The sequence below is a fragment of the Barbatula barbatula genome (assembly GCF_947034865.1).
Source record: "Barbatula barbatula genome assembly, chromosome: 15".
Lineage (NCBI taxonomy): Eukaryota > Metazoa > Chordata > Actinopteri > Cypriniformes > Nemacheilidae > Barbatula > Barbatula barbatula.
Genome location: NC_136778.1, coordinates 8,061,521 through 8,074,857, shown reverse-complemented (window position 1 = coordinate 8,074,857; position 13,337 = coordinate 8,061,521). Strand labels below are relative to the sequence as shown.

The 13,337-nt window shown below is 39.0% G+C and overlaps 2 protein-coding genes across 3 annotated transcripts in view; both read left to right on the top strand.

Annotated features, from left to right (window-relative positions):
• Positions 1–200: 200 nt before the first annotated feature.
• Positions 201–7,399, top strand: acbd3 (acyl-Coenzyme A binding domain containing 3). The gene is made up of 8 exons (XM_079475138.1): positions 201–543; positions 1,257–1,398; positions 2,567–2,707; positions 2,811–2,969; positions 3,457–3,631; positions 4,548–4,734; positions 4,978–5,262; positions 5,421–7,399. Exons 1-8 carry the CDS (start codon positions 276–278, stop codon positions 5,633–5,635), a joined length of 1,572 nt encoding a protein of 523 aa, XP_079331264.1. The 5' UTR covers positions 201–275; the 3' UTR covers positions 5,636–7,399.
• Positions 7,400–8,384: 985 nt separating this feature from the next.
• nhsl1b (NHS-like 1b) overlaps positions 8,385–13,337 on the top strand; it is a 75,649-nt gene continuing 70,696 nt past the window's right edge. Inside the window, exon 1 of one of the 2 annotated variants that reach the window (XM_079474889.1) lies at positions 8,385–8,901. In XM_079474889.1, coding sequence (XP_079331015.1) covers positions 8,580–8,901 — 322 coding nt within the window. In that variant the 5' untranslated portion in view covers positions 8,385–8,579. The remainder of the gene's footprint in view (positions 8,902–13,337) is intronic. The other variant, XM_079474888.1, reaches the window with a different exon arrangement.

The window sequence follows — 13,337 nt, the reverse complement described above, 5'->3', positions numbered from 1 at the left end:
AGTAGGTATGCTTTAAAACAGCCCATAGTTTGTATTTATGTAGCAGTGTTCATATTTAATAGTATATAATATTTATACAATGCTGTCTAATTATAAAACATTTCATATTTCGTACTTGCTTTAAGCTTAAAATATTGAAAGTTTTTTATAAAACCCAGTATTACGTTAAATGCTCTCTGAGAAAAATGTCACTTGAACGTTCTACGTCATGCAGCCGGAAATTCCGGCAGAGCAGGACGGAAGTAGGTACGTGGCTGCTTCAGCTGACATTCAGCATGATGGCGACAGAGGTTCAGAGCGGCGACCTCAACAGTGCAAATTCAAGCCGGCTCGAAGTTTCTATCGACGGATTGACTTTGAGTCCCGATTCCGAGGGCGAGCAGGAACAGGCCGAGACGTCTGTTGCTCTGTCGGTGGAGCAGAGCGCCATAAACCGGGCTGTCGATGAAGAGGAGGGCGAACACACAAGCAGCAACACGATCGAGAGGAAATGGGGCTTTCCTTTAGCGGAGCTCTATGGTCTGGCGCTCAAATTTTTTAAAGGTATCTTATGTCACTCTACACACTAATATTGCCAATGGTTGAACACGTGGATGTATTTTGCATGGCTCTCTTTGCTACTATGGATTTGTGGGGGGCACAGGATGCTCTCGCCATGTCACCGTGTTCCATTTATCAAGATTCTAGCTTCACCGGATACTTTGCCTGGTGAGAAGTTTTGCCATCATGAGATATTTTTTTATTCCGTCTCGGACCATCCCAGTTGTTATGGATGAGGACCTCTAGGGGCTATGTGTCATCTGTCATGTGATGGCTTAAACTCGATATGAAAGGTTACGGAAAGATTTAAACATACTAACTCAATTGGTGAACCCATGGAGCTACTGTGTCAAGTAGATATACAGAGGTGTGTTTTAACAATAGTAATATTTATCCATTAACAGTTGTTTTCTGCAAGTCTTTAGTTATAGTTTCTCGCATCTGGTTTGGTGAGCAAATCTATTTGTCCATCACAAGCTCTCCAGTCTGTTAAGTGCTTCAGCTGATAAAGATGTTTCAGATTGCAGCAGAGGCTGCTGCTTCCATTTTGTATTATTTTCACTTGTGGAAAAGTAATCCAACAGAGCTGATGGACATTTAAACACTTATGTGAATGACCTCGTTCTACATACCAAGTGAATCTTTTTACAATATTTACAGTTTTTTTATGTTACTGCTATGCTTACTCCTGTAATTTTTACAATGTTCCCTTTCAGAGAAAGATGGAAAAGCCTTTCATCCAACCTATGAGGAGAAACTTCGACTGGTTGCCCTACACAAGCAGGTTTTACAAGGGCCCTATAACCCAGACGCTTCGCCTGAGGTGGGCTTTTTTGATGTGTTGGGAAATGACCGCAGGTAAGCGTGAAGATTTTATCTTTAATATTTGTGTGTCCCTCTATTGTGAAAATACACAACTTTTTAAAGAGTATGTTACATTGGATTTTTAAGGTCCCACTTTGGTTTATGGAGTGTCCAACAACAAGTTTATGTACATACGCTGTTTAAAAACGCTATTATGTCGAAATAATCGGCAGTTATTCTTACCTTACTTCTTGACTGACTCTCAAATGAATCGTTCTGCGACTCATCCGTCTAATCCCCTCCTATCTGCGAGCCTATTGTCATGTGATTGGTTTAGTCTATTGTGATTGGTCAATCTTGTGCCGCAAACGGAACTCCTATGATCATTAGGGGAGTCTGCTGTGATTGGGCAAACGTGTTCATCATGTGTCGCGAAATGGAATGCCTATCATCATTACTGGATTACGGTTTACAGGTGGTTGGATATTATATACCGTGTATAGATAGCAGTTTGAGTCTGACGAAGAAACATCCGAAGACGCTAAATCAACAAGAAAGTGGCAAGTGACAACTCTTGTCATCAAAACTTCTAGTGTGTCGACATGCATGTTTTGCTTTTGCTCATCATTGAAATAAAATATAATTTTTACTTAAAATACTGTTAATACGTTAGTAATAACATTATTTCTATATAGGTGCAAAAAGGACATTTACACCTCTCTAGGTACATTATTTTACTTGGACTAGTGTAATGTGTTTTTTTCTTCAGATGTTATTACAATACAGATGTTTTCACGGCAGTCCCAGCAAAACGTAGGCGGGGACTGTTTCTAGTGACGTAGATAGGCGGCGGTTAGAGACTCGGACTAGGTCACATCTCGTTTGCGTGATTCGGAGTCGACTCCCGTTTTTACAGGCCAATAACTTTTTTACCTTCCGACTTACAACTTGACAGACTGCTTACTTTCAAACAGGACAACATAACACACGGCATGAAATGTAATTTTCATGATCTAATGTTACTTACTATTTAAGCTCATGTTAAATGAATGTGCTTTAGAATATTGGTTTTCCATTTGGTTATGTTGCTAGTAAGTGAAGGAGAGATTCGAAATAAGTGAATATTTACATACACATGCCCTTCAGTGTGGCTTTATTTCTCACTGTATTACCTCAAGTGTGTAATGGGTTTTGTGCGATAACAAAGGTGTCATTTATACAGGAGAGAATGGACAGCTTTGGGAAACATGGAGAAGGAGGAGGCCATGCTGGAGTTTGTGAAGCTATTGATTAAATGTTGCAATTTATTTGCACCATTCATCGCATCGCATAAGATCGAAAAGGAGGAGCTGGAGAGAAAGAGGTCAGGCCATCGGATCAACATTGATTTTGGTCTCCTTCATTGATGCAGGTTTCCCAGTTTTCAATTAGATTTTCTGTTTTTACTCCTTAACCTTGCTGAGTAGGCGAGAGGAAGAGGAGCAGCAACGCAGAGAAGAAGAGGAGCGTGAACGACAGCGTCTGGAGGAGGAGAGGCGTAGACGTGAGGAGGATGAGAGGCTGAGGAGAGAGGAGGAGGAGAGGAGACAGGTTGAGGAAGAAAGACTGCGAGTAGAACAGCAAAAGTAAGTTTTAAAGGGGTGGTTTCACAGAAAGGGATAAATTCAGGACTAGGCCTTAGTTTAATCAGTAAATTAGGTAGTTTTACCAAACATATCTTACAAAAACATTACTTGTTTTCGACAACACAAAAGCAATGATGTATTTTAATATATGTCCTTGCAAGTTGTTTTCGGTTTGGACAGCCCTAGCATTTATTTTAGTCTAGGACTGGTCTAATCCCTGTCCAGAAAACTGCCTCGTAATGTTTAATGTTTAAGTAATCCAGAAGTAGACTTTAACCTGTTTCACACCAAATTAACATAATGGTTGTTTTTAAGTTGTTTTACTGTATTCAAAACTTGATTTTGAAATTAAAGATTCATGGAATCATACATGGCAAAAAAAATCGCACTGGTGAAAGAGGCCTTACGGTAAGGCCGCATTTCTTACTTGACTGTTTATATTGATTCATTTCTAATATACTTTCTATCTTTCACTCTGATGTGTCAGGCAGCAGATCATGGCTGCACTGAATGCCCAGACAGCGGTGCAGTTCCAGCAGTATGCGGCGCAGCAGTATCCCGACAGTCTGGAGCAGCAGCTCATCCTCATCCGGCAGCTGCAGGAGCAGCACTATCAGCAATACATGCAGCAGCTGTATCAAGTGCAGCTCGCGCAGCAGCAGGTGAGAGATCTATCACAATCACCCTTGTCACCGCCATAGCTTTTCGCTTTGAGGAAGTGAAAACTTGAATTTTTGATATCGTCAGTATGGCTGGTGTTTATTTTTTCACAGATACTGACTGGGTGTTTAAGCATACGCTGTATGCTTTGATAATTTGATAACCCTTCACTACGTTCTCGATTATATTTTTAGACAATTTTCAAATTTGTTCACATAGAATTTTCAAAGTTTTATCTAATTAACACTCCATATAGGAATTTATCATCTGTTACCAATCTCCCTTTCGAATTTCCACTAGAGCTCTGCCCTTCTAAGTGAGTAAGACACTTGGGTGAGATTGATATTCATCTGAAGTTTCAGTCGCAGAAGCTTTAGTTTAAAAGTGACATTTAATAATCATTTAATAATTATTTTAGAGACAGATCAATTCGCTTCATATTACATTCATATGTCGCTATGAGCCGCGAGGATTAATTTTGTATTGCTTTATTCGGCTTTTTTAGGTTTTTTTTATGAAAGCTCTTAATAATTCAATTTTTTTTAGCTCTCATAACTTGCATCAATCAGGTCCTGCACTTCATCTCTTTTTATAACTCTTTTAACATCAGTCCCGAACTTTATTTTCTCAATCCTGCATGTTAAATACCAAAATGTTCCGATGGACACACGCATCAGTTAAGATGTTTAATTACGACTCGGAGCATTGGGATCGCAAGACGAGGACAATGTTTAAATTTTTCATGAAAAGTTCAAATTCAACGAAAATCCATATTTTCACTTTTTCCTTTAGATCAAAATTATTGTCATGTGATTAGCTGCTGCTCCATAGGTGTCATGTGGTGCACCTGAAAAACATGTGCAGGCCAAAAAGACTGAACGGACCAGTGTGTTCAAGCCTTCTTTATTTTTTAATCAGGCTGCTTTGCAAAAACAGCAGGAGGATGCAATAGTGCTGTCCACATTAGAGGCCAGTGAGGTGTCATCGCCCCCTGCTGGAGAGGAGGGACCTCTACTGAACGGCCGGGCAGAGTCCACAACTAACGGCTTAGAGCGGGAGCCAGACTTTGAGGCTGCAGATGAGGTTACTGAGAATGGACCTACTGGTGAGATGAAAACATCAAACCGGATTTTTACTTGTGCTGGTCTTATGCATGATTCATTGGATGCATGTTATTCTGAAGAAAGCGCTTCTCTTCATAATCTTTTTATCTAAACAAGGTCTTTATGTTTCGTAGCAATATTATAGTATTGCAGATGTGCATACTGCAGTAGTTAGCAATAATTGAATAATTTTAATACTTAAAAAAATGTTTATTTCAAGTTCTTACTCATATTCTGTATTATAGATTCTCCACCTGTAATAGCAGCCCCTTCCATGTGGACCCGACCACAGATCAAAGACTTTAAAGAGAAGATCCGTCAAGACGTGGACTCTGTCATCACAGTGGGCCGGGGAGAGGTGGTGACCGTCCGGGTCCCCACCCACGAGGAGGGCTCCTATCTCTTCTGGGAGTTTGCCACTGACTATTACGACATTGGATTTGGAGTCTTCTTTGAATGGACTGACACTACAAACGCATCAGTCAGCGTGCATGTCAGCGAGTCTAGTGACGAAGACGAGGACGAGGAAGGTCAGACATTTCTAGATACTATGTGTGTAGAAATAGGTTCCGTAATTGTGCCTAGTTATTGACTTTAATAAGATCAATTAAATTAATTGTTTTGATGACTGTAACATTCTTCTTGTAAAAAATATTTGTATTTATAAGCTTTGCTCTCTTCCCATCAGGAGAGGGCCAGTCAGAGCAGGAGAAGGCTAAGAAAGAGGCTGGGAAACCACAGGTTGATGAAATAGTGCCGGTATACCGGCGGGACTGCCATGAGGAGGTGTATGCTGGGAGTCACCAATATCCCGGCCGTGGTATATACTTGCTCAAATTCGACAACTCTTATTCCCTCTGGAGGTCGAAAACCGTCTACTACAGAGTATACTACACCAGATAAGCCTGGAGGCAAGACTGTGGGACAGGAGTGTGTGTGGAATTTAGCAGGAATGTAAGATAAAAATGAGGAAATGTACGGGACGTGCACTACTTTGGGGAGGGGCGAAGAGATTCGACATGAGCGTGTTAATTTGTGTATGCAAACCTTGTGGGCGTGTGTCATGCTGTTTGAGTTCATGAGGAATTGGGGCGTGTACTTGGCACCTCTGTTTTGCACTCTAAATGATGTAGTGCTTGTTGATATAACTGTCTTATATAATTAGTGTGACTTACATCAGCCTTGATCTTCTAATTTCATCCAAAGAGGTGCTCCATTGTAGGATAAATACGTATGTATCCTAACGAAAAATGTAATCGAGTTCCTCCTCCTATCAAGCACATAGGACAGAAGTGCATCAGCGTGCGTCCCGCCCAAGTGCTGCCTGTTTAAAACAGACGGACAAGACTTTCTCATGATGGAACGGTGGATGAAATGTATCTGGGCTACATGATGGAGGCCTTTATGAACGGAGATTTTGCAGCATTTTCTAAAAGATTTAATAAATATTTATTAATCTCTGTGGTAGGGTAGGGTCATTCATGTGTTTGTGTGTCCTGAAACATCTCGTTTCTCGATCATTTAATGTTTTGCTTACATGGCACCAAATCTATGGTCTGAAGTTGTCAGTGTTCTTTTTTGTGTATTTTTCTGTTGTTGGTGTGATTCAGCAGTATTGACCTTTAATGTTGTGGCACTGCAAACTATTCTTGCCTTGATTTCAACGTTTCTTTGTTGCATTCCCATGCATGTAGTTAAAGACTGCCGTATCAAAACTAAAAATGTTTATTTAGTTTAAATTTATATTGTTACACTTGGTTCTCCTTCACAATAACTAGCATCGCTCATTCTCATTTATAATATTAATAATAAAGTGTTTGTATGGGTTATTGAGACTAACTATCAAAACAAAAGCAGCATATGAATCTGTTTCGCCTACTTTTTTTCTGTTATTTATTGGACAGGTCAATGGTTTCAAGGAAATAATTTACAGGCATTTTTCTATCGTTATTTTGCTTTAAAACAGTATCCTTTCTTCTTTAATATTGGAATCATCACTGGCTGAATTGTTGACTGAAATGTTCTGTTCATGTCAAAAACACTTGTGCAATACAGGTCACTGCTGTTTAACTGATCCAACATCGTCTATGTAAACGAACACAGATGCTGTTTTACTGTGCTGATATGATGAATAAAGCAGATGTCTGTTGGTTCAAGTGTTGAGTCAAAGAGCTGTGATGATTCCGTGTTCATAGAGACTGTCATAAGGCTGTCCAAAGACTACCATTAAATATACAATGTACAGTTCATTGGATATAGTTACTGGCTGTTTTTTTCCATGTTTTTCTTTTTTTATGCTGACTTCAGGCCTTCGTATAGTGAAATGTGACATGGAACATGGTGTTGAAGAATCTGGGAAATAGATGAACCAAGGAATTGATATGAAATTTTGACTATAAAGGCATGAAGAAGGTTTTTTTATTGGTTTCGCTTGTGTGATCTGATCTGTATGCATATGAGGATGGGTGTCCTGAAGTGTATATTTGACGGATTAAACTTGCATTCCTCTATATGTTCGGTCTGATTCTTCTCTGACTCCGAGCTTGCATACTGTACCTTTAAAAAACAATAGAAGCTTTCACAGCAATGCTATTGGATTTTAAAACCATCTCTTCTGTGAATACTTGACAGACAAATTAAAATAAAATGTACACGAACACTCTCACTAAACAGGTAGTAGTCTAGCTTTTGTTGAAACTAATAACTTTGTATTAGCGCCTACTATTGCTCCCTGAACTCTTTGTAAGTCGCTTTGGATAAAAGAGTATTGGTTTTGGCTATGGGTGTTGTGTTGTGTTGACTTCTGTTGGTGGGATGTTAATCTGGCTGATGGGACCCACCAGAACACTTTTAAACCTAATGATCATAATGTTATTTGTAATGAAAATGTTATCATTTGTATATTTTACATGAGATAATGTGTGAACCAAACTATGGAAATTACTTGAGCATGTTTATCATCGAAGTCACACAAGGTTGTGATTTTCCTTCGCAAAAGGAAGTTTCAACAGGCTGATTGTTAACAGGAAAAAAACGAGTAGTTTCCAGATATGCTGCTTAAGCTGGTTTCAATGCTCCACCAAACAATAGACAACTTCCTTTACGCTGCTGCCTTAGAACAAAAATGCTCATCTGATCCTCCCTAGGCATTTTTTTAAACGTGCAACTCCATTGAACCACAAGAGGGAGCTATAGATCGGCGGAGAAAACATCGCATTTTAAAACAACAGTTGTACCCTGAAATATACATTTAAATAAATAAAGCCAAAATAAAACGATGTTTCCTTAATTGTATTTTTAGTGATACAATATTATTACGGTTGGATTTACACGGTTAATATTTCGTTTTCTACTTTCTAAAATATTTTCCTGGGTTTTGTCTCTTAAAAACAATATATACATAAAGTTATTTTGACTCTTGATTAAATAAGTCAAATAAAACAACTTAACATTTAAATTGTATTATTATCAGACAGCCACACGAACGTCCAAGTACGTGAAAACCCATTCCGGGTTTTCCAAGCAGCACGAGCAGGTAACCTCTCCTCGCAGCGCCGATTGGAGAGCAACCAATACAGTTCCAGTCGCTACAGGTTGTTGGAAATCTGTTCTCCGGGTTTTCCTTTGTACTTTCCCTTCACTTTTTCGTCTCGTCCCAGACAGTGCTGCTTTCAAAAAGCATCAGCGGACATCAGCTCTAACGTCCCGGACTGCTTCTGCATCTTTTAAAATCATGGCGGGACATTTTCTTTTCAGAACTTAAGCTTGTGGCAACTTTTGGGACACACTGGCTGGATATTAAAACGCCTCATTCTGTCGTTCTTGTACATTTAAATCGGCTTTTAAAATGCCTTTCCCCCAGAGAACCGTTGAGCCTCAGCTGCTGAGCAGGTTGAGAGGGTGCGAATCCACCGGGAAGAGTTTCATCACGTCGGACGGTCGCAGAATTCGCAAACCTGTTTTGTTTAATTCTCTGGAAGAAGTTTGCAGTCACACACTCACCGGTATTTTGCATCAACTGTCCGATCTATCGCGACATGCCGGTGAGATTTTCCTGGGAATTGAGACTCAGGCGGGGTTGGTCTCGCAGAGGGCAACGAGGATTCAAGTGCGCCTGGAGAGATTGCACACCGTCGCGCGCATGCTTGATCCCAAAAAAGTTAAAATACGTAAGTTTACAATGTCGATTCAATAAAGCCTCATTCACTCTATTGTTTCTGAGGTAATTACGTCAGAAAATGTAATGACATCATACATGTATTGGCTAGTTCTGAAGGGTGCGCTCGAACTTTGAAATCGTGCGATTTCTTTGATTCAGATGAGCGTAACAAAAGGCGAGTGTGAATGTTATGAAACGAGCACATGGCGTTTTGTTGTTCTAATGATTTGAGGTGAAGAGAAGGTAATATTCCTAAAGGGCAGAGGTCATGTCAAACGTGATAGATCTGTTTTAACGTACCATCTGCGCCCATTAACACCCCTTCAGCAAACCAATGAAAGGCAGCCCACCTTCACATGCTGGGGAATTATGCGGATACTTGCTCATCAGACAGACCAGACCTCCTCTGTGAGAAACGTCAGTAAGAGGGATGTATTAAGTGGTTACGACATGAATCATCAGTGTAGGTAAATAAAAGTTCCCAAAGGGATCAGCTCTTACGTCCTGGCCTTGAGAGGAATCGTAAAACAACAATAGCATGTCACATTATACAGACAGACAGAGGATAAATGACTCACTGTGGTGGTCTGTACTCAACATGATAATAGTCACATAGTGCCCGGGTTTGACCAACAGACAGTCCTGTTCTCCTTTTAAGTCATAATGGAGAATTTATATTTCATCTACAGCTATGCTATACATCTCAACAAGGCTGAAGCAGATGTTTTCAGATGTTCTTAAAATACAGAGATATATAATCTATAACAAACAGACTATATAATAGGAAAGAGTAGAAGTCTTTGTTTTTAATGCCAGATACGGATAACCAGAATCGATTCTTGTTCTTACTGTGTTAATGTCTATCCTGCTAATGGTTTCAGACTATGGCTCATTACAATTGTTTGTGAATGCCATTGCTTAACCATGCCCAGTCACATTTTTGTTGAGTTGGTTTGTGACTTTGCTGCGGTTTCATGCATATCTTTTTACACAGAAATCCACACTCAGCCTATCTTACTTTCAATACGTTGAGCCCTGCTTATGGGCATTATTTCTGTTATGTTATATATATATTCAATCAAAACATCATATGTCATGTAAATGAAGCAGTACATTGCACCTTTTTGTCAAAGGTTCAAGTTCAACTTCAGAGTGTGTCACTTATTGTTGGCCTAAAAGAGGAACACCTATGATGTCAAGAAAGATGGGGCTATTGGGGCATGAATTCTTCTTCTTTTACCAGACTGCATTAAAAAACACATTTAAGGGACAGTTCACCCAAAAATGAAAATCCAGTCTTTATTTATTCACCATCAACTTGTTCCAAATCAGTAAAAAAAATGTCTTTGTTCTGATAAAACGCAGAGAAAGATATTTGGAAGAATGCTTGTAACCAAACAGTTTTTGGCCAACATTGACTACCATAGCTGGAAAAAGTTCTTTGTGCATTTCTTTGTCTGTTGAACACAAAATTTCAAGAACGTAGGAACGCAGTTCTGGGACACTTTTGACTATACCATTGTAACATTTCCTACTAGAGTAGTCTGGTGGCCAAGAACTGTTGAAACCTTTTGTTGGTTACCAATCCAAATGGCTTAATAATCATGATCCACATGAATCAAAACTTTCTCTTGGAGAGAGTACGTCTGTTAGTGCCATAGCGACATAATTGTATTCTCTAAAACCTCTTTCTGAGCTTTAAGTTTGAGTCTAACTTAAAAAATATGTGCAGTAGTGTGTGTGTCGTGTAGGCCATGTTTCTACTCTCGTGCCCATTCTTGATTCACTTCTTGACTTTGGTTTGCTTATGATAAAAGGGTGGAGCTGTTCACTATCTGAAACAGCGAGTAAATGATCACACCAGTGACCAGACTATTTACAGATCAAGTGATTGCTGTGTTCTCTGTGTGTTTACACTACAAACCACAGAGGTCTCATTATGATTCATTTAGATGGTGTGGCTGTTGTATCCACTCATGTTAGTGTGTGTGTTAAACAATAAAGTGCCAGGGCTGGGAACATTTTCTGGTATTTTATGAGTGGGCAAACATATTTTATCATCGGACAAGTTATTCTAATTATTACGACCTAGGGTTTATAGCAGGGTTATAACATTAAAGGTACAAGAGGCTTTATATTTTCTTCCAAACGGGGGTCCGGACAATATGTTTTTTTTAAATAAATAAATGTTTAATAAATTTTGCCCATTTGGATATACTGTATGATATATGATCTTATATCAGGATATTTATTTTGATATATGCAGCCTATATAGGCTCTGTGGTTTTAGGGGAATGCTCCCTTAAAAGAAAACCGATAATTCATATTTGTAAATAAAAAAACTACTGACAACATGCAAACAGCAAATGTAACGTAAACAATTAAAATGCTATATAACAATTTAAAATCATAAACAGAATACCGAGTTACTAACTAAATGAGCCTTTCCATGCCATTGGCACCTTTTCACTTTCATACCATAACAACTTCTATCTTTAAATCATTTCCCAATTAAAAAAAAAAAGTCCTTCATTAAATCATCCTACAGAATATTCTGTGAAAATATAACAATATCTTCAATATCTACTGAATAATACCAGAATCTTAGTGAAATTGATGCTTGAAATGAATATTTAACTGCTCCGAGTGTCGGCAATAGTGTTGTTAAAATAAGCACGTGTCTGCTGCGCGCTTGGAGCGGAACGGGTTCAACTGAAGCGTGTTTGGCGCTAAATAAATATATTAGAGGATATTACGGTAAAAGATCAATTACATAAATGTTACTGAGAGCACGTGTGATTGGATTCTCCGTTGTGAAGACGCGCGGCTCAATTTAAACTACCAAAATAGTTAAAAGTTTTAAATGGTTTATTAGGCTATGTATTGCGCATTTGATGATGACTGGTTTACAGGGTTCGTTTTCCCACTGTTTTTCTTTTATTAGCCCTCTTTGTTCGATGTGTTTTGCATGCAGGAGGGATTCTGGGCCCAAGTCCATCCCAAAGACTGACCCAGGGAAAATATTCACCTTTGACCCCCGTAGCGCTCGGCCTGGGAAAACAGCAAAACTATTCTTTCTTGCCGACCACAAGCCCCTGATTTGTGCAACTCTCACACACAATCTCAGTGTACCTACATTCACAGAAACTCACTTCTGGATACAGCCTCAGATGCACACAAGCCATTGAGCCTTTGAATGGAATACATTGAATACCTATTATACTTAATGTTACATTGTGTTTCCCATGATGCCTCCCATACTCTCCCTGCTTGCCACAAGTGGTGAGAAAGTCTTTGAAGTGACAGTTTTCTTTCTGCTTTGACAGGTATTGCTAGTGACAATTGTGCACCGGCTGTCAGAAAGCAAGATACACGTGGGGTTGAGGGAAACCTGCATTATGTCTTTAATGTTACCTTGAGGGCATCCATATGTTTTTGCTACTTTATAAGTGTTGAACTGGCTTTAACTTTTAGTAATACTTTTTGTTTGTTATCAGATTACATTTTTACATTGATTGTCCAATCTTTTACTAGATTTTTTTAATTGTCCAGCATGGAATGCAATAGGGTACTGAATTCAAACATTTACGTCCATTTAAAATGTTTTCATTCCTCTCTCATCCTTTTAAAACAGGAAATCTACTGGCATAAGTGCTGGGATTTTAAGCCTGCTAAAACCATAGGGATTAAAGACCGAGACCACCAGGCCTAGACATGTGAAAGTATGATTACAATTTTTTGTGGGAAACGGCAGAATTTTTCCCAGCATGAGCCATCTGACATACTTTATATATAAGTGGTTTAAGCAAAGGACATTAATCTTATTTACAACAATTATGAAAAACCTAAATGGGTTTCTAATGGTTGTTTAACTGTCAAAGCGGCTTAGTGCACACAACCAATGTGTGTTTAAGAATTTGGTGCTTAAAACAGTCACAGAGCATATATTTTCTTGCTGTTGTGAGGGTGTTTATATCCACCCAGCATTTAAAAAAATGTATCCTTGTTCAGACACAGCTATTAAAGCATGTCTAGAGGGCAAGGTTGGTACAACATAGTGCAGCCAGAGTGTTTAACTCAATTTCATTGATATTTTTCTTCTATGATTTTCATTTGGTGACTTAACTCGGGGAATGTGTTCTTCGTGAGGTTCAGTCTATTATAATAAAGTTTAGAAGAAGTGGGAGTATATGGTTTTTGTGTAACCAACCACTTCAAAACTAGCCTGAAGGGAATTAATGAGCCAAAGTTGCATGATGGTACCTGTGGTTGTTTTGTTATGAACGAGAAGTTCTGATGCTTTTCTAGTGAATGTACTATTGTACCTTTGTGATGTTTCTGTTGTTGTGAAAAGTCACGCTCACCATTCTGGGCGTCTGGAGGTTATGAACGAAAGATTAAAACGGGGGAAGATTTCGAATCGCACACGTTGAATAGCGGAAGAAC

Bases quoted from the DNA above. Each gene is read 5' to 3' on its own strand.
- acbd3 (XM_079475138.1), top strand. From the start codon at position 276: ATGATGGCGACAGAGGTTCAGAGCGGCGACCTCAACAGTGCAAATTCA. The intron at 2,708-2,810 runs GTCAGGCCATCG...CTTGCTGAGTAG, and splicing joins GAGGAGCTGGAGAGAAAGAG to GCGAGAGGAAGAGGAGCAGC. The intron at 2,970-3,456 runs GTAAGTTTTAAA...CTGATGTGTCAG, and splicing joins CTGCGAGTAGAACAGCAAAA to GCAGCAGATCATGGCTGCAC.